This window comes from Neoarius graeffei, chromosome 17 (assembly GCF_027579695.1).
Source record: "Neoarius graeffei isolate fNeoGra1 chromosome 17, fNeoGra1.pri, whole genome shotgun sequence".
Classification (NCBI taxonomy): Eukaryota; Metazoa; Chordata; class Actinopteri; order Siluriformes; family Ariidae; genus Neoarius; species Neoarius graeffei.
Genome location: NC_083585.1, coordinates 42,971,900 through 42,993,753, shown reverse-complemented (window position 1 = coordinate 42,993,753; position 21,854 = coordinate 42,971,900). Strand labels below are relative to the sequence as shown.

The following is a 21,854-nucleotide window of genomic DNA, read 5'->3' as shown; positions in this document are numbered from 1 at the left end:
ATCCAAAAACAGCTGAGAATATAATTATTTAACTCTGTCTGTTTCTAGTCTTTTTTTTATTTTCATGATTTATAGTAATTCTTATAGACTTTTTCTTATAGACTTTTATATGCTTTATATTACAGTGCTGAATTCTCAATTCTTGATTAATTTTCAATAACAGCAGATAATTTTCTCACAGTACAGTCAGCTGCATGGCAAAGCACAGGTTTATATTAATGTCCTCATTCTAGTACATGATCGCTTCTATAGTCACAGTTTGGGGCACATAAATGGATTTTAAACGTGTACGGGTTTTGTTTGTTTGTTTTTTGAGATGATGATGGTTTCTGTAAGAACTTTGTAACAGTCAACAAAAGTAAAAGAGGTAAAGCGGTAATTTTTCCGATACAGGAAAGTCTTCAGTGTAGGGGGTTTGAGGTTTCTCTGTCACATGACATGACAAGCTTCACAAGAGAGAAAAACAACAAGCTGTTGAGACAAAGATTCGCCGATATAGCATTATATTGTATAAAACATGAATTAACTTGTTTTATTAACAATGCAAAAAGTTAAACGTATCTATAAATGAATAAAAATACATTTTGCCATTCTTTAATTAACAAAAACTTGTTGCATTGACAAATTTCTGTGATATAAGAGGAAAATATTTGTGCATGTGCTGTTATTGAAAAATAATCAACATCCTTCCACCCTGCCGTGTTTTATTGCTCAAATATCATAATCTTATTTTGACCTTCTAATGTCTTGTTGAGGACACATTATGAGATTTTGAACTCAAAAGGAAAAGTCTTATATATTTAAAGATTATTATTATTATTATTGCATATATTCTCAAAACATAATCAATAAATACATCATGCGTGTACACAAGTTTGTCCATCTGTACCCACATTCCACTCTCAGTGTAACCTTCTTTTCGAGGCAGTCATCCCAGTTTTCAGAAGGACGACATGTCAAAATTCTCCCATCATCTCTCCAGCTCACCATCAACGTCACCTTATTGCATTTTTCTTCATTTTCTTTCTTCTCTATTTTGAGATGCGCGTTTGCTGGCAGCCATTCAGGATAAAGCTTACAGGTTTTTGATGTTGCACAGGAAAAACTTACATTGTCTCCTTCTTTGAATGACTTCAAATATGGTGGCTTAATGTGGACCTTGCAGGGATTGTCTACAATAAATTGACAAAATGGATGGGTTGTGATACAATAAATTTAATATTAAAACAGAAATAAGAATTAGTTAATAGAGAACAAAAGACTCACCATTGACTGTAAGCTCAAATTTCTCACTTAAATATTTGTGATCATCAAGTAGGAATCTGAATGCATACTTTCCAGTGTCGTTCTTTTTAAGATCATTAATTTTTAATGTGCATTCAGCCCAATGACTTTCGGTATGAAGAAATTCCACTCTGTCAGAGTACTCAGGGAGCTGTCGCCGCTCCTCTGTATTACTGTATACAACCATTCCATCAAATCTCTTTCTCGTTTCATTCCACTCAGGATCTTTAATCCACAACAGTTTCATTCCATCCTTATGGCTATATTTGCATTGAATTGTGACACATGATCCCTCAATTTTTTTTGCAGTTTTTACCTCAGCGATGGTTATTTTGGGCGAGTTATTTGCTGTTCTTATTGAGCTAAACAAACACAACAAGACTGAGGGAGAAACCAGAATCATTAACATATAATTAATTACAACTATTATATCAACATTATAAGAGTTATTTTTTTAATAGACCATAATTCTGAATTCTCAAAACTTTGCTCTGAAGGTGTTGATCAATTTTCTATAACAACAGCTTTAACATTAGTTAACATTACGAATTCAAATCACAGGTTTATATTAATGTGCTTGCTGTAACATATTAACATTTATAATAATAGCTGATTGACTGGAACTTGTGTGCTGGAAGCTCCACATAAACTAAGGCTAATAATAAATTGGTTTTAAAACATCCTGCTATTTAAGAAAGAAAATATATATATTTAACATTAATGGATGAAGGCTCCAGTGTCAGTTATTCAATCAAAGTTGGAGCTGTCTATTTTGTTTGCAGCCACAAAGGACATTATTGTTTCTCAGTAACAAGCTGCATTTTTTTTGGCCTTATTAACTGAAGCAATACTTATTTAAAGATTATAGTATTGTTATTTAATAAAAGTGAGCTTAAAAGGTTGCTGTGGTATAAGAAAAATAAAACACTTCGGGAAGTGCAGCTGAAAGAAAATAACTAACTTCAGGGTGGTTATTGTAACTCCATGTCACATCAAGCTGCATCACACCACTTGTCATTTATTATTTTTTGATAGCAGCCCTCCACAACACCTCTACAACCCCCTACGTGGTTTATTCCTTACTTACATCATTATATAGCTAAAGCAATATTTTATTTTTCTCTAGAATTTTAGTAATTAAAAAAAAAAATCACAATACACACCCCAGGGAAGGACAGAATTCCACACTGAATGCATCTCTTTGTAGGCTATGGTGTGATCTGGTTGCTTTTGAAAAAGAAGACATTTTTGTTTCAAATTGTAGTTCTTAGAAACTATTAGACATATAATCAATGTCCACTTTATTAGGAATACGTGTACACCGGCACATTTATGCAATTATTTCATCAGCCAGCAGTTCAATGAAAAAATAAATAAATCATGCTGATACAGGTTAAGCGTTAATGTTCACATCAATCATCAGAATCAAGAAAAACTGTGATCTTGATGACTTTTATCAGGCCTTGGTATTGTCGAGCTACACATGCCACCCTTGATGTTGTGGAGAGGCAATGCTGACCTCTCCTGCTCTCCAGACCTGCCTAATCCATCCTGATGCCCAACTTTCCCCCTTTCTGTACTAATTATTATGTACCATTTCACATGTTGCACTATTATTGTTACAGTTCCACCCTAGCTACGGCTACCTCACTTCACTGTGTCACTTTACATGGCTCTATACCACTAGTTTATGCACAACACTAGTGGAAGTAGTGCCACTACCAATTCTTGCTGTCTTCTCATCTCATCTCATTATCTCTAGCCGCTTTATCCTGTTCTACAGGGTCGCAGGCAAGCTGGAGCCTATCCCAGCTGACTATGGGCGAAAGGCGGGGTACACCCTGGACAAGTAAGCAATTGTCCTTACTTAGCTCTGTCTTTATTCAATTATATTTTCTTATATTCTATACTATATCATATTTTATTGTATTCTATATTCTATTCTATTTATATTATATCTGTCTTTATTTTATGATATTCTACATTTCTCTATATTTTACTCAGTACTTGAGCTGCTGCAATACGTGATTTTCTCCTCAGGGGGATCAATAAAGGAATATCTTATCTTTTATCTTACTTTTGACTGTTCTCATTGCTTCACTCTTGTGGAGGATGGCCCCATATGGACGGCCTAAAGATACATTTAGAAGATGGTTTTGGACACTTAATACAATTTTGCTATGATGGCTGAAGACTACAGTTGCCATGATAACTTTAGGACTTCGATTGCACTTGAACTCAAGTCTCCATCAATGAACAGTTGATAACATCAACAAAAGCCTATCCCAGCTGACTACGGGCGAAAGGCGGGGTACACCCTGGACAAGTCGCCAGGTCATCACAGGGCTGATACATAGACATAGACAACCATTCACACTCACATTCACACCTACGGTCAATTTAGAGTCACCAGTTAACCTAACCTGCATGTCTTTGGACTGTGGGGGAAACCGGAGCACCCGGAGGAAACCCACGCGGACACAGGGAGAACATGCAAACTCCACACAGAAAGGCCCTTGTCAGCCACGGGGCTCGAACCCGGACCTTCTTGCTGTGAGGCGACAGCGCTAACCACTACACCACTGTGCCGCCCTTGACCATATATACAACACACTTATAGAAGTGAGTTATTTATAATCACTCTATCTGTTATCATCCAAAAGAGGATGGGTTCCTTTTTTTTCAGCTTTACTGGGCTTCGAACAACCAAACAAAACAAATTAGCAAGACATGCAAATGAAACAAAACTAATGGAAAAAAGCAAAAAGGGAAGGTCCAAAAGGGTAGGCGCAAACGAGACCTAGAGTCCCATGCAAGGCACCTCGCTACTAAAATGTTAAAAATCTTGAAGAACTTAGGCAAAAGAAAAACACAATTAAAATCTATTGTTGCCAATGGCAACCACAATTACGACAAAGGCTCCACGAGCAAGGCATGTTAGTATCAAGAACATTAATTAACTGATCCTTGTACACATTAGTAACAAAAACCTTGAAAGACTTTAAACTAAGGAAATTATTAGGTATAGCTTATTTGCATATGAGGTTTCAGAGATAAGCACCACAACTGAAAAAACCACGACTGAAAAGTAGCAGTTTTAAAAAAAGTTGTTTCTAAGTATTTAATTTCACACTTTTTTTTCTTTACAGCATGACTTAGAAATCCAGTCTATTTCTTATTTGATTTTACACATACACATGCGGGCGGCACGGTGGTGTAGTGGTTAGCGCTGTCGCCTCATAGCAAGAAGGTCCGGGTTCGAGCCCCGTGGCCGGCGAGGGCCTTTCTGTGCGGAGTTTGCATGTTCTCCCCGTGTCCGCGTGGGTTTCCTCCGGGTGCTCCGGTTTCCCCCACAGTCCAAAGACATGCAGGTTAGGTTAACTGGTGACTCTAAATTGACCGTAGGTGTGAATGTGAGTGTGAATGGTTGTCTGTGTCTATGTGTCAGCCCTGTGATGACCTGGCGACTTGTCCAGGGTGTACCCCGCCTTTTGTCCGTAGTCAGCTGGGATAGGCTCCAGCTTGCCTGCGACCCTGTAGAAGGATAAAGCGGCTAGAGATAATGAGATGAGATGAGACATACACACACACACACACTAACTACACAGGGCAGCACGATGGTACAGTGATTAGCACTGTCGCCTCACAGCAAGAAGGTTCCAGGTTCAAACCTTATGGCGGAACTTCTGTGTGGAGTTAGCATGTTCTGTCCATGTCTGCGTGGGTTTCCTCTGTGTGTTTCCCCCACAGTACAAAGACATGCAGATTAGATAAAAATACCCAACCACTAGGGTTGCACAAGCCAGTGCATACACATATTTGGTGCTGATCCCAAGCCCAGATACCGTAGGTTGGGGACGGTTGCATTAGGAAGGGCATCCAGTGTAAATACATATGCCAGATCAAATATTCAGACAATGATGATCCACTTTGGCCACCCCTAATGGGAGCATCCGAAAGAAGAAGTTAACCTAATCCACATGTCTTTGAACTGTGGGAGGAAACCCATGCAGGCAGGAGAACTCTGCACAGAAAACAAACTCCAGACAGATGGCTGTGAGTTTTGAACCCACTATGTGAGTTTTGAGCCTCCATTATTCCCTCTCCTACCTGGAAAACAAAGACTCCTACATCAGGATGCTCTTTATTGACTACAGCTCTGCCTTTAACACGGTCATCCCCCACAAACTCACCCATAAACTGTCCACACTTGGTTTGCACCCCACCCTCTGTGACTGGCTCCTTGACTTCCTGACTGGCAGGCCCCAGACTATCAGGATTGGTAATAGGACTTCAGCCAGCATTATCACAAACATTGGCACCCCACAGAGATGCATCCTCAGCCCCATCCTCTACACCCTGTTCATCCACGACTGTGTCACCTCCCATAAGGACAACATCATCCTGAAGTTCGCAGATGACACCGCAGTGATAGGACGCATCACTGGCCGAGACGAAGTGGCCTACAGGGGGGAGGTGGCCAGTCTGCCGTGCCGTATTAAGCCAATGTGGTGCCCCTGGGCACTATACCTCAAGTGCCCCCCCCACGCGCACGGGTTCAGTAACCTCCTGCAAACACTCACAAACCTTGCCCTTTGCTGTCAAAAATAGTAGCATATACATAAACAATAGTACACATAAACAAGGTCATTCTTCCACATTGAAAATTTATTAAGTAGGCTACATTCACTGAAAACAACCAACGATATGCATGTAGGCATATTGAAATGTCTTATTCAAAAATGAGCAGCATATATTTGTATGTCTCAAGGGGATCCTCGTCATCGCCGACCCCTCGGCTAACACTGGCTGTGGTTGTAGCATCTCCCCGGCTAGTGCTAGCAGGGCCATCTCCCTCACTAGCATCGCTGATTTCACTAGCTTCGGCTTCAGTGCTGGTAGTGACAGCAGTTGTCGATGTTTTTATTAAAAAAAACAACGATCTAACACTGGAACATATTTAATTGCAGCTACACACCTGGAGTCTTTCTCTTTTTTTAATTTTCTCTTCGCACAACCACTCAATTGATGTCTGTCCATGTTTCATTTCTACCACGGTTTTTAAAAAATTGATACATTTCACCGTAGGTGGACTGGCTCAACTGACAGGTTGAGGAAAGGGGGGTTAATGGTCACATAGGCCACTCTTGCTCAGAATTATGATTTTTTTTGTTGTTCTCATGAAATTAGTGTTCATAATGAATTATGACTAACAATGTCAAGTGTATAACCATTTTAAGTGTACAAACATTCACGAAAAATATTTTTAAAGTTTCTGTCATGTGGTGCCCCCCCACTGGCTGTGAGTGGTTAGTGCCCCTGGGCACTGTGCCGCAGGCCCATATAGTTAATCCAGCCTTGCCAGTCTGGTGTCATGGTGTGAGGACAACAACCTCACCCTCAACATGGACAAGACAAAGGAGTTGATAGTGGATATGAGGAAGGAGAGGAGACCTCATCGGCCACTGTTCATCCAGGAGCTTTAGGTGGACAGGGTGAGCAGCTTCAAATATCTGGGTGTTCCCATCAGTCAGGACCTCATGTGGACACCTAACACCACACAGCTGGTTAGGAAAGCTCAACAGCGGCTGTACTTTCTGAGGAGGCTGAGGAAGTTTGGTATGTCGCTTAAGATCCTTAGCAACTTCTACAGCTGTGCGATTGAGAGCATCCTGACCAGCTGCATCACTGTGTGGTATGGCAGCACTACATGGACCGCAAATGCCTGCAGAGAGTGGTGAAGCCAGCTGAGAGGATCACCAGAACTCCACTGCCCTCTCTGCAGAGCATCTACCACCGCAAAGTCCACAGGAGAGCTGCCTCCATTCTCAAGGACCCCACCCACCCCCAGCACGGACTGTTCACACTTCTACCCTCAGGCCAGAGGTACAGAAGTGTGAAATGCAGGACTGTCAGATTAAAGAACTCTTTCTTTCCCACCGCCATTAGACTCCTGAACAGCTGACAGAAGTCTATAACCATGGACTACCTCCTTGTAAACTGTCCTTGACTGTTTACATTTGTTTACATTTACACGTTTGCACACTACTGCCCTTTTTCGCTGCTACGCTCTATCATTGCCTTATTGTATTATACTGCCTATTTTACACTATTTTACCTTTATTTTGTACAACCCCCATTCCAAAAAAGTTGGGACAAAGTACAAATTGTAAATAAAAATGGAAAGCAATGATGTGGAAGTTTAAAAATTCCATATTTTATTCAGAATAGAACAAAGATGACATATCAAATGTTTAAACTGAGAAAATATATCATTTAAAGAGAAAAATTAGGTGATTTAAAATTTCATGACAACAACACATCTCAAAAAAGTTGGGACAAGGCCATGTTTACCACTGTGAGACATCCCCTTTTCTCTTTACAACAGTCGCTCAAGTTTAGGGATAGGAATGTTAACCCATTCTTGTCTAATGTAGGATTCTAGTTGCTCAACTGTCTTAGGTCATTTTTGTCGTATCTTCCATTTTATGATGCGCCAAATGTTTTCTATGGGTGAAAGATCTGGACTGCAGGCTGGCCAGTTCAGTACCCGGACCCTTCTTCTACGCAGCCATGATGCTGTAATTGATGCAGTATGTGGTTTGGCATTGTTATGTTGGAAAATGCAAGGTTTTCCCTGAAAGAGACGTCATCTGGATGGGAGCATATGTTGCTCTAGAACCTGGATATACCTTTCAGCATTGATGGTGTCTTTCCAGATGTGTAAACTGCCCATGCCACACGCATTAATGCAACCCCATACCATCAGAGATGCAGGCTTCTGAACTGAGCGCTGATAACAACTTGGGTCATCCTTCTCCTCTTTAGTCTGAATGACATGGCGTCCCTGATTTCCATAAAGAACTTAAAATTTTGATTCATCTGACCACAGAACAGTTTTCCACTTTGCCACAGTCCATTTTAAATGAGCCTTGGCCCAGAGAAGACATCTGCGCTTCTGGATCATGTTTAGATACGGCTTCTTCTTTGAAATATAGAGTTTTAGCTGGCAACGGCGGATGGCACGGTGAATTGTGTTCACAGATAATGTTCTCTGGAAATATTCCTCAGCCCATTTTGTGATTTCCAATACAGAAGCATGCCTGTATGTAATGCAGTGCCGTCTAAGGGCCCGAAGATCATGGGCACCCAGTATGGTTTTCTGGCCTTGACCCTTACGCACAGAGATTCTTCCAGATTCTCTGAATCTTTTGATGATATTATGCACTGTAGATGATGATATGTTCAAACTCTTTGCAAATTTACACTGTCGAACTCCTTTCTGATATTGCTCCACTATTTGTCGGCGCAGAATTAGGGGGATTGGTGATCCTCTTCCCATCTTTACTTCTGAGAGCCGCTGCCACTCCAAGATGCTCTTTTTATACCCAGTCATGTTAATGACCTATTGCCAATTGACCTAATGAGTTGCAATTTGGTCCTCCAGCTGTTCCTTTTTTGTACCTTTAACTTTTCTAGCCTCTTATTGCCCCTGTCCCAACTTTTTTGAGATGTGTTGCTGTCATGAAATTTCAAATGAGCCAATATTTGGCATGAAATTTCAAAATGTCTCACTTTCGACATTTGATATGTTGTCTATGTTCTATTGTGAATACAATATCAATTTTTGAGATTTGTAAATTATTGCATTCCATTTTTATTTCCAATTTGTACTTTGTCCCAACTTTTTTGGAATCGGGGCTGTACTATATTACTTTTATTTTGCATTATACTGCTTTTATTTGGCACCATATTGCTTTTACTTTGTATTATTTCTTCCACCTATTTATTGTTGTAATTTGGCATTCATGGTGGACGACAAACTAAGAATTTCATTGTGCAGGAAGACATGTTCTTTACTGTGCATATGACAGTAAACACTTTGAATCTTGCTGTGCAGCGACAGTGCTAACCACAGCACCACCATGCAACCACAGACAACCGTGGTTAAAGAGGTCACATTATTTATCCATACTGATAGTTGATGTGAACATTAACTGATGTGCTTGACCTGTACCTATAATTTTTCATTGCACTGCTGTCACATTATTGGCTGATTAGATAATGTGCAGGTGTACAGGTGTTCCTATTTGGCATATCACAGCTGCACATGACTCACTCTCAACATGCCAACTTCACGGTTAAACAGTCGTTGTGGAACTGAGAAATTTGTTTTTCCAGAAAGTGATACTTAGCTGGACTGTACATTCATAGTATTTATTTACATCAAACCCTGTGAACTAAAAATAATAAGATGTTTGTTCCTTTGTAAACAGAGTCATATTTCATCTTTTAACCATATAAATATTTCTATGAATATAATATTACATAGCATTAATGTAGCAGGATTTTAATAATAATCTCTACTGTCATTCAAAAATATACAATAAACGTTATATGGTAATAGTTATAGAAATCTAAATATCTAAGCCATGTATATTCAATATCGCACCGCATCATCATTAAAAAAAAAAGCAAATAGTCTTTCAAGTCTTACAATTAAATCGTTGCTTTTTCCAATGCATTAGTTTGAATGTTCAAAGTAGTACACATTTTATCACCTGATCAGAAAAGTATTTGTATATTGACAAATAAATTACAGTTCATGAAATTCAAATTACCTTACAATCAAATCCAGCGTTCTTAATAAATGGCTCCAAGTGAATTCTTCAAACTAAAATAGTCCCTTCAAAGCAAAAGGAAACATACAAAAGGAGAACTCCTCAATCTGTTCTGCATTTGCATGATCAACCATACAGAAAACAAAAAGAAAAAGGAAAAAAAAGTCTCATTCCGGTTAGAGATTTAAAAAGAAATGCTAATATTTACGCCCCCTGAATATGCACAAACTAGCCCACTTCCTGTAGCACCAATTTCCTTTTTGCCTCTAAGGTGCTACAAAATTCAGTGCAAACTTTTCTATAGTGATCAGTAATAGTTAATACTGGTACATTCTGAATAACATCTGTGGGCAGATGCTGCCACATGGAAAGAAGAACAACCCTTATTTGGAGTTAGATAACCTCTAAAAAAAGTGTTTATCTTTGGAATTTCAGTTTCCTGACAGTTATTCAGTTTTATTATTCACAATGAATTCAGTGCATTTTTGGGTAGTTTGTTTAAATGAGATATTTCAGTAACTCTCTTTCTGTGAACTTCAGGAGCAAGCACAAACAAGACGTACAACTGAGGCATCATATCATTTTGGAGCAAATATAAAAAGGGGTTGGGTTTGAATGAAAACATGAAGCCTTCTGCTCCTTCCTTTAGGAAATGAGTGTGCACAGTGGTGTTTTTTTTTTAAATTGACATATGTTTAGACATGTCAATTTTTATGTAGATATTTGTACATTTTGGATACAAGTGCATACATTTGTATTTTAAATGCCAATAGGAAAAAAAATCCACATTTATGTAAAACATGCAAAGGGTTAAATATGCAGATGGAGAGGCTAAATATATATTAAAAAAGAAGTCATACAGAAAGTATATAGAATATGGGCAGAATGGAAAAGTTCATAAGCTGTGCACACACGGAGCAGGCAGGCACACACAAAGAGCTTATATACACAGTGGTGCTTGAAAGTTTGTGAACCCTTTAGAATTTTCTATATTGCTGTATAAATATGACCTAAAACATCATCAGATTTTCACACAAGTCCTAAAAGTAGATAAAGAGAACCTAGTTAAACAAATGAGACAAAAATATTATACTTGGTCATTTATTTATTGAGGAAAATGATCCAATATTACATATCTGTGAGTGGCAAAAGTATGTGAACCTCGAGGATTAGCAGTTAATTTGAAGGTGAAATTAGAGTCAGGTGTTTTCAATCAATGGGATGACAATCAGGTGTGAGTGGGCACCCTGTTTTATTTAAAGAACAGGGATCTATCAAAGTCTGATCTTCGCAACACATGTTTGTGGAAGTGTATCATGGCACGAACAAAGGAGATTTCTGAGGACCTCAGAAAAAGCGTTGTTGATGCTCATCAGGCTGGAAAAGGTTACAAAACCATCTCTAAATAGTTTGGACTCCACCAATCCACAGTCAGACAGATTGTGTACAAATGAGAGAAATTCAAGACCATTGTTACCCTCCCCAGGAGTGGTCGAACAACAAAGATCACTCCAAGAGCAAGGTGTGTAATAGTCAGCGAGGTCACAAAGGACCCCAGGGTAAATTCTAAGCAACTGAAGGCCTCTCTCACATTGGCTAATGTTAATGTTCATGAGTCCATCATCAGGAGAACACTGAACAACAATGGTGTGCATGGCAGGGTTGCAAGGAGAAAGTCACTGCTCTCCAAAAAGAACACTGCTGCTTGTCTGCAGTTTGCTAAAGATCACGTGGACAAGCCAGAAGGCTATTGGAAAAATGCTTTGTAGACAGATGAGAGTAAAATAGAACTTTTTGGTTTAAATGAGAAGCGTTATGTTTGGAGAAAGGAAAACTTGGCCAGGACATCTGGGCCAGGACGGTTTGCCATCATTGATGGAACAATGAATTCTGAATTATACCAGCAAATTCTAAAGGAAAATGTCAGGACATCTGTCCATGAACTGAATCTCAAGAGAAGGTGGGCCATGCAGCAAGACAACTACCCTAAGCACACAAGTCATTCTACCAAAGAATGGTTAAAGAAGAATAAACTGAATGTTTTGGAATGGCCAAGTCAAAGTCCTGACCTTAATCCAATCGAAATGTTGTGGAAGGACCTCAAGTGAGCAGTTCATGTGCGGACATCTACCAACATCCCAGAGGTGAAGTTGTTCTGTTCAGAGGAATGGGCTAAAGTTCCTTCAAGCTGGTGTGCAAGACTGATCAACAGTTACCGGAAACATTTGGTTGCAGTTATTGCTGCACAAGGGGGTCACACCAGATACTGAAAGCAAATGTTCACATACTTTTGCCACTCACAGATATGTAATATTGGATCATTTTCCTCAATAAATAAATGACCAAGTATAATATTTTTGTCTCATTTGTTTAACTGGGTTCTCTTTATCTACTTTTAGGACTTGTATGAAAATCTGATGAAAATTTAGGTCATATTTATGCAGAAATATAGAAAATTCTAAAGGGGTTCACAAACTTTCAAGCACCACTGTATATATTCCCACTCAGCATGGTTCCTCATTATAAACTCTATTAAATATATGGTTTCTGCTTTATTCTAGTATCTAGATGTACATTTAAAACAATATATGATTTAACACTCTTTTTTAAGTTAAAAAGGGTATTACAAGAAAATATGCATTGGCTTCAAAGATGTATATATCATTTGAATGATGAGTTGCTCTGCCACATTTGTTTTTAACAAATTTGCTTTAACAAATTTGTTACCTTTACAGCTTTATTTAGAAGATATGATTCATGTTTAACAGTGTAAAACAACTTCTCCATTTTATAGTTTCATCCATGTGGTGTATGTGCAGTTCTTTTCACAGTGGTGCTAACACTATATTTACACAATGTAGAAGAACAGGAAACCTCCACATTGTTTAGATTCATCATTCAACCATCAGGGTTTCATTTCCTTCTTTGTAAGAGATTGCATGGCCACAGCCTCAATTCGTACATATTTATTAAAAAACCATTTCCAGAACTGGGAATGTATAACTTGTCAAAATAAACTATTTACATACAGACAATACACATACAGACTCAATGCAGTAAATTTGTGCATAAATCTACATGATTCTCTTGGAGACTTGTTATAGGTATATTCATATTCCAGGTGGTAGGGGCACTGTGTGTCAGTAAAGGCATTGAGAACGACAACACGAGCCAAACTACAAACATGGCCACTCAGAACTACAACTCCCAGAGAGCACAGCGCCCCCGTCACCGGCTTATTGAAATCAGCTGTCGTTTATTCACTAACTCATCAGCCATGCTACTTAAGCCTCTCTCACACACACCTTCAATGCAAAGTATTGTTCTGTGTTTTCCAGTCCATACCAAGCCTTTCCATCTCTGCCTGACTCTAGTATTTCTGACCCTTGCTATCTCTCTTTGTTTACATTACCTGTCTTGCCCCTATTGCCCAGTCTGCCGATCGACCGACCCTTGCCTGTCTTTTGACCACGCTTCTTGTTTTGCGATTTGGCTTCGTTTCTAGTTTGTGCCCCGCTCTCCCCTGCACATAAGTGCCTGCACTCTGACACTGTGCATGATATTTTACAAATAGATTATTTGATAGCTTTGGTTTTGAAAATCATATATTTTTAAAAAAGCCACCATTATCACATACAAAACCAAACCCTGCAATACAAACATATGTGTGTGAGATATGGACTTTTTTGGATGCATTATGGATTAAACCAGATTCATGTCATACAGTACACATGCACTATGGGATCATACAATAAGTATGAATCACAATTCGTACAGCTATGGCCTGAATATTAGAGAAGCAGCCTTGGGCCCAAAGGGTCACCAGTTCGATTCCTGGGACCAGCAGGAAAAATGTGAGGGGAGTTGAGTGAATGAACAGCACTTCCCCTTCCCTCTGTATCATGGCTGAAGTGCCCTTGAGCAAGGCACCGAACCCCCAACTGCTCCCTGGGCGCTGTGGCTTTGCTGCCCACTGCTCTGAGTATGTGTGTGTGCTTATTGCTCACTTGTGTGTGTACATGTGTGTTTGCTGCTTCAGATGGGTTAAATGCAGAGGAAAAATTTCACTGTGATTGTACATGTGACAAAAATAAAGCCTTCTTCTTCTACTACTATATATGTGAGATCTTGTTGCTAAAAGGACCTGGTTTTCAGTGCTAGAATTGAGGAAAGGTTCTGTGAGTGATTGTAGTTCCCACAGTGTTTAAATATAGTTAACCAAAACTGTCCCGTTTGCATATATCAAGAGTTCCTCAGCTGACATGACAAATCAAAAAGCCACAATGAGAATAAAGTGCATGTGCAGCTATTGAGGAGGTGTTTACTGTATGTAAAACTGTTTTTGCCTGTTGTGTTCAGAGCATCACTGAAATTTATAAACTATAAGAAATGACCACTGGGAGGGTGTAACTCTTGTCTCAACTGGTTAAACTCTACCCTATATAGGTCAACAACAACACTGAAGGCATTGTAGGGTACACAACTGTTAAATAAGTTGGTACATTTGTAGGTTGTTCCTGGATGGATGGATGGATGGATGGATGGATGGATGGATGGATGGATGGATATAGAATGGTGTAATTTGTATGTGATAGGATTCAGAAAATATTCTCTAAAACAAAAATGTTTTTATTTGATAGATAAACCTATTTTGTCCATAATGGAAGGATGACTTGCTAACTTCAGTCACATAGAAAAAAAGTCAGACTCTACTGTTGAAGCCATCTTTAATCTATGTTTTGTTTTTACATGGATTTATACAAATTTACACTCAAAAGGTTAAAAAATGCCCATACTGTTCAGGAACGATGGTTGTCATTATGGATTTCTTTTTCTTGCCCTTATGTCAAGAGAAAATATTTGTCGTACTTTCACTCAAAGTATATACGTTACATACAATCTCCACTTTATCTATTCACTGATCAATGTCAAAAAATGTGGAAATTATAATAATCTAAGATTATATTCTTCTATGATTTGTATACACAACAATGATGGCTTGCTGTTAGTAACACGTGAGTAGTTCTACCTTCCTGTAAACATGCTCAGTTGAGCAGGAAACCATTAAAACAGAGGAGTGTCATTTTGATTCTTTTTGCAGTCACTGTGTTGCAAGCAAAGGAAGTCAGGCTTCACTGCCTGAACCCTGTTGGATTCTTTATTATGTAAAAGCATTACAGTTTTGGGACAATGGTAAAATTTTGCCAGTCATGACTCCCCTGTTGCCAAAACTACAATCTTCTCAGCATCAGCACTCATGTCATCAATGGCAGAATTGATGGTTTGCAGCATGACAGTAAAGGAGTGACTTACAGCTCTGGCTTGCCGTGGCATGGCCAGTTCCATCAGTCTCTTTGTGGCTGTGATGGTGTCCTTCTCAGCTGCTGCAAGCCGCTTTTTCACTTCGCTCTTGCTGACCTCCACTGACAGGATACATGTCCGCATTGCCTTGAGCTTGGCAGAGTCAATGCCCCGTTGCCATGCAAGTCTCTCCACAGACTCATCATCCAGGCAGAGAGACAGCTGGGCCTTTGTTAAGATCCGTACAGCAACACTCACATCCACCATGGATGCCACCATAGGTACAGGAATAGCAGAAATCCCACCAGAAAGTGAGGCTGCAGCCCACCCCAGGGCCTTGAAGGCATCCTTTTTCTTGGCCACTATTTTAGTGGAGAAGGTAGGCAATGCCAGCAGAAGGGCATAGGCCCTTATGTCTGGAAGGTCACCCTGCATTACCTCTAAGAGCTTTAGGAAGTCCAGCTTTTCCAAAGCAAAGGGATGCACAAGGAAGACTTTTGGCAAAGCCACTCCTTCAGCTTTCAAGGCCTCCAGGCTAGCTTGTCTTTTGGCCTCCAGGCTTTTCTCAGTGTCATTCTCAGTTGCCAATAAAGCAAAGTACAAAGCTTCTTTCTGCAGTGAACGTGCCTCTCTCCAGACAGCCACAGTGGTTGGACTAGGATTTTGAGTATAGGTCATGATCACAATGTTATACCGTGGGATTTTATAGCGTTCAATATAATTCTCAGGGTCAAAGGAGTCATCATTGGAGATCATAGGCAAATCCCACAGACGGAAATCTGGATGCTTGGGATTTGGGAATACAGCCAGTTCTTCTGGGGCTGCAGTGGATGGACAGAGAGCTGCCCCTTTATCACCAACACCAAGCCCCCTGAGGGAGTTAATAAATGCTGCTTTCTCTGTCCCTCTGTCCCCAGTGATTGCAATATTGATACGACTTATCAACAGGTCTTCAACAGCATCCTTTAGGTCTGATATGTTGTTCTTCTCAATAGACTCTTTAAGGATCTCCAGGAGGTTAAGACTCTTCAACACATCTGCCATGTCTCCTGCTGTGATCTGTGATGCAGATTTGCAGTATGTTTTGCAGTTAATTCATGCATGTCCATAACATTAGTCTATGTCCATAACATTAGTCAGTTACTCAGAGTGATAAATTATAGAGCTTCCTCCTTATTTTGTATACATATGTACAGTCTCAGAAAAAGAGGTTCTTAAAGGTTCTAGGTAAAACCCATTAACAGAGGGCTTGCCTTTCAAAGAGGGATTTAAGAAGCGCCCATTTACAAAGATAAAAACTTAATTATATGAGGTACCTTCAGGAACCCTTTTTATATCAGTGTAGTATATCTAGTATAAATCATAGGCATACACTCATCCAAAAAGTTCTACCTGAAGATCTTTGGAGACCTCATAGAATCTGTGTTCCCCCATAGGGAAGAACTATTTAGGGGGTTGAATAGAACCCTTTTTCCCAAGAATGTGTAGCTGATAAGTAGATTTTATTCTACCCACATTCACTGGATATGAGCAATCACATGCTCTAATTGGCTACTCCACTGCTAGGATATCAGCTCATATACCATGAGTAGAGAAAACCAAAATGGCAGAGCACATCAAGTCAGATATACTGTATCACTTTGTTATCAAGTATTTAAAAGAAACAGAAATAGCTAAAAGAATATACCCCCCATCTCCTGTTCCACACTTCAGCCCAGTTGGTGGCACCAAACCACCAAAAATCCTAAAGAAGAAGACGAAGAAAATGGCAGACCGTGCTACTGAACCAGCCAAGGATGAAATAAAAACTCTACTCGAAAACAAAAACCCCCAAAATAAAAAAAGCAACAAAATATGGAATAAAAGTATTTGATGGTAAAAACATCTCTTTTTATTTTTCAGTAGTAGTAATAATAATAATAATAATAATAATAATAATAGTTATTATTATTATTATTATTATTATAGCATTTTTCACAAATTGCTACTGTCATTTCGCCTGTTTGTTTACATTGTACGTGGAAATTATTTTGTCGGACGTTTTGTATAAAGTTTTTATTTCTCGAATTTGAAAAAAAAATGCTCTGTTTCTCAAAATCCAGTGAATGTGGATAGAATAAAACAGTTATTCCACTCAATCTCGTCGTACACAGCTTATAGCCAACTCAGCGCTATGCGTCTCATCGGCTATCAGCACATATCTGACTCGGTTTTGTGGAATAACTGTTAAACATTACCAGCTATATATTAATTGTTCATCAATCAAACATACTATTGTATTAATGTTGTAGGCTTTTAGCTAAAACATAGACACAATGCATGTTGTATCTAGATGCCTAATTATTAAGATTTTATTCCTTACCCGGAATTTTCCAAAAAGACATTCAAAGCTGGGTAGTTTATAATGGAACGATTTCAAGGCAAACACACAGATGTTTGTCACAGAAGAGGCAGTCCTGACATTTTGTCCTGACTATTTAAAGATGCTCTTCAGTGTGTAGAACATTCTAATCCTATTAACTCAGACTTAATCTGCTTATGCAGCCACAGAAACATAGCAGTTTTCAATACCAATAGAAATCAAGTAATGTGAAGAGTACGTACTATATATGGAAATGCAAACTAAAGAACTTTTAGTAAAAGCAGGGTTTTTCTTTACTCTTTGTAGTTAATAGTTCAACCACCTGTACTTAATATTTTACAATCAAATGAATAAATTCTATCAGCACACAATATTACTGAAGGTAGAACACTAATACTGTAAATTTACTTACATTTGCTCTTGTACACTTTCTCACTTATAACACATCCATCTCAAGCAGGTTCACTCAATAATCACTTTATCTTGACCAGGTTGCAGTGGATTCATAGCCTACCCCAGGAACACGGAGCATGAGGAGGGAATGGACCATGGATGGGATGCCAGTCTACTGTAGGACACCATGTGCGCGCACACATTCACATCTAGGGGCAATTTATCTTAGCCAGTGCACTTATTGGCATGTTTTTGGGCGGTGGGGGAAATCAGACACCTGGACGAAGCCCACATGGTGACATGGAGACTGTACAAAGAAACTTTAGTAGCTAAGGATCTAACCTGGGACCTTGGAGCTGTGAGGTGGCCACCCATTATAGATTACTATATTTGATTAAACATTGGCATGAACATTTTGTCCAAATGATAATCAAACATTTTGGTCAGGATTGTGATGGAGCCAAAGCCTGTGCTAGAAACAGCAGGCGTGAGGTGGGAATACACACATCGCAGGGCACCAAGTACACACATGCATGCCTAGTGACAATTCAGCGCAGCTACAAGCATGTTTTTGGGAAGTGAAAGAAATCTGGAAAACCTAGAGGACACCCGCAAAGACCGCGAGAGAATATGTGGAAATCAACACTGACAGTATAGATTGAACCAGGAACCCTGGAGCTGGGAGTTAGCAACACTACTTACTTGTTGCATCACTGTGCTATGCATTTTTTTGTTGTTGTTGTTCATTCTTATCTTAAAAAAGGGGGGGGAAAAGGAAACAAAAACTTTACATACTTAAGTATCATTAAACCATCTTAAAAATATATTCTAGTATCTCTAGTATCAGTCAATGGCATTGCTTAAACTTGAAAATGTGAAAATTATGAAATTTGTCATCTGCAAATACATAAATACTACACAATTTCACCCTGATTTATCACCACTAGCCTTTTCTGAAAGATCTTTACAGGAAAAAAGCTTTTATTATGATGGCCTAAATTCCTGTGGATACTTTATCATCCATAACAGCGTCTTCCTTAGATTATTAAAGGAGAACTGAAGGCAAATTTTTTATTATCAAAATTCTATTTATCTCATTTTATTAAATACAGGAATGCATTTTTGATAGCTATTTTGTCACTGCTATAGCAAGTCATGAGTGTTTGAAATATGCTATGTAATATAGCAGTCCATATGTCAAAGCAACGGCCGTAAACGAGATTCGTTGAGACCTGTGTGAGACATCGTAGGACGGAAGTAAAACGTACAGCGGAAATCAAAGTGACCGACATCTGCCAACGTTGTCAAAAGATGTGTGCGCCCTCTTTTGAATGCTGACGTAATCAAGCTGGAAGTTTTTTTGTTTTGATAGCAATCAGGAAAGTTTGAAAAAAGTAGGCAGTAATTGTCATTTAAACTCATTTTTGTTCAATATTTCATTTGGAAAACAGTTTTCAAAATGGCAGCACTGACACTTCACGTTTCAAAGTCTCACAGGAGTCTCGTGAAGATCACGCGGATAAGTGACACCTGCTGTGAACCAAACGAACTAAATTCAACATGGCTAAAAACCGAATAGGCCGATAAGTATAACATTTAATTGCAATTAGCTGCCAGTACGAGTCACGATATAAGGTTACTAAAACCGAAAACGTCATTGAGTAGCACGTTAATTAAGAAATAAAGCAAGTTTAAAAATGACTTCAGTTCTCCTTTAAGAAGGACAGCAAGTTCATTGGTCTATTGGCTATAGTCTGTATGATATAGCTTTTGCCTAAATGTCCAAAACGTTTCCTGGTTTAAAATGTAGAATTTACTGGTAGTTATTGCCTGCACTGTAACACATTTCAGCCTTGTTTAGTTATGTCCACTTACTTTTTCTCTTTAACTCAATAAGCTCTGAAAAGCGTTTTAATTTGAACTAATCTGTCTAAGTTTTCAAAGGTTAGACTTGAATTACTTAGTTGTCTTGACCAATTGAGACTTTTTCTGAGTTGAAACAAAGATAATCGTCAAATTGAGTTAACTTGCATTTTCAAGGCAGCAGGTGAACTTGCATTTCTAAGTTAAACCAATTTGAAATGTTTTACAATGTGTGAACCTGATTTTCTCTGAATGGTGCTCTTTACAGGGGCTAAATCACCCCCTGTGTCTCCTCAGTGACGTAGACTTGGCCCTAGCGGAAGTCTCCGTCGAGGAGCGCTGATTGCAAGGACCCGTACAATCGATACTCTCAGGCGAGTGGGGGAGGGGATTCCCCACCGAGGCTGCGCGCAGTGTGTTAGCCCGAGCATGTAGCCTATGGGAAATGAATAGTGTGTTGGATTAGCACTAATCCCATGTTTTGGAAAATCGAAAATGGTATCATGGGCCCCTCTGGGTTGTCACTAATCCATGTGCACAGGCGCGGTTTTAAGGGGTGGCAAAAGGTGGCAGTTGCCACTGCAAAAATATGTCTTGCCACCACAGTTGCCCCATATTTTAAAAAGAATTATTTATTAAAACACATTTTTGAAATTCAATTATCTATCTACAGAGATACTAAGCCCTCATCTCATCTCTACCTACCGTTATTTACGTTATTTCACACCCCACCCCACCCCCAGAATTTTGAAATGGCTTCACCCAGAGAGAGACGTTCTTCTGTTATGATTCTTCTGAATGCTCGACTTCTGATGAGGCAACGTCATTGGTTGGATGTATGGAGTGCTGTCTCGCTAGGTTCCGGTAGTAGCTATAGAGGATGTGCAGTCACGTGATCCGTCCATGTGTACTCCGCCATATTGGACGGCTTCAGGATTGTTTACCTTGCGCAAGCGTAATGGATCCAGGGAGTAATCCCCAAGAAAATTCGGAAAATACCCCATCTACATCGCGCGATAACTTGTCTAAGTTTGTTCAGCATCTTGAAGGTGACGTGAGGCAGCGTTACGTGGAAAAATGTTCCAGGTTGGGGATTGCAGAACCGTACAACTTGCCGCAATCCTTGTTCAGGGAAATTCGGAGCTGCAGTCCCGGCGATTTGCTCGATCTGGCCTACCACGACATTTACAATTTTCTTGTTAATCGTGAATCATGTTACACTGGCAAAGCCCTCAAAGCTTACAAGAGCCTGGAAGCTTATAAATATTTTGTTGCGGGATGGGTATCCCAACTATACCTCTGGAAGGTTCCGAAGAAGAATGTCTACTTGATAACCTCACGGGTAAGTGGCATTAAGACGTTTATCATAAAGAGACTATGCAGGACGTTTTATCGTAAGAATGTTCAAAATCTAAACTCAGTTCCAGATAATGACAGAGTTGTAAATATGTATATTTTTGTCTGAAAAAAAAATATCACAAATCACCGACTATGCAGTTATCATTCAATCCGAAAATCAACTTAACAGATGTACTAGGAGTATTGAATTAGAAGATTACACCTACCTGATATGAAGTGTTCACTACAAATTCGGCTGGTAGAACTGGGGTACCAGTTTTCTCTTCGCACAGCGGACACCCATTTTGCGCGTCTCTCCTCGTCTGCGGGGAATCTATAAAATGACAGGCCCTCCTTTTGGCCCTGTCTATTGGTACAACCAAATGCTGAACAAGATATAACCATTCTCGAAAGATCTACTCCCACACACTTGATAATTAGAACGGGTTCGTCTAAGTTCTATGCGTGGCCATGCTGTCCAAGATGGCAGATAAACAAATATCACGTGACCTCGTGACATCACATGCACACTCTCTATACCTGTAAGTTATGTTTTACTTTCTGTGTATGCTAGGCAACAAAATGAAAGCTAATAGTTTTGTAAAGTGATAGGCTTTAGAAAGTAAACAACTTGTGTGTTGTGTATTAGCATTACTAGCAGGTCAGCCTAGCTCGCGTTTTCACCTGTGTGC

General features: G+C 39.3%; 2 protein-coding genes across 2 annotated transcripts in view; both read right to left on the bottom strand.

Moving 5' to 3' along the window:
• Positions 1–10,093, bottom strand: part of si:dkey-24p1.1 (uncharacterized protein LOC556718 homolog) — a 31,165-nt gene extending 21,072 nt beyond the window's left edge. Inside the window, exons 1-4 of the mRNA XM_060944249.1 lie at positions 9,906–10,093; positions 2,448–2,511; positions 1,267–1,665; positions 894–1,172 (exon numbers count right to left, since the gene is read on the bottom strand). Of these exons, the coding sequence (XP_060800232.1) occupies positions 894–1,172; positions 1,267–1,665; positions 2,448–2,481 (712 nt within the window). The 5' untranslated portion in view covers positions 2,482–2,511; positions 9,906–10,093. The remainder of the gene's footprint in view (positions 1–893; positions 1,173–1,266; positions 1,666–2,447; positions 2,512–9,905) is intronic.
• A 5,020-nt stretch (positions 10,094–15,113) lies between these two features.
• On the bottom strand, positions 15,114–16,250 carry irgq2 (immunity-related GTPase family, q2). The gene has a single exon (XM_060898150.1). It carries the CDS (start codon positions 16,248–16,250, stop codon positions 15,114–15,116), a length of 1,137 nt encoding a protein of 378 aa, XP_060754133.1.
• Between the last annotated feature and the right edge of the window lie 5,604 nt (positions 16,251–21,854).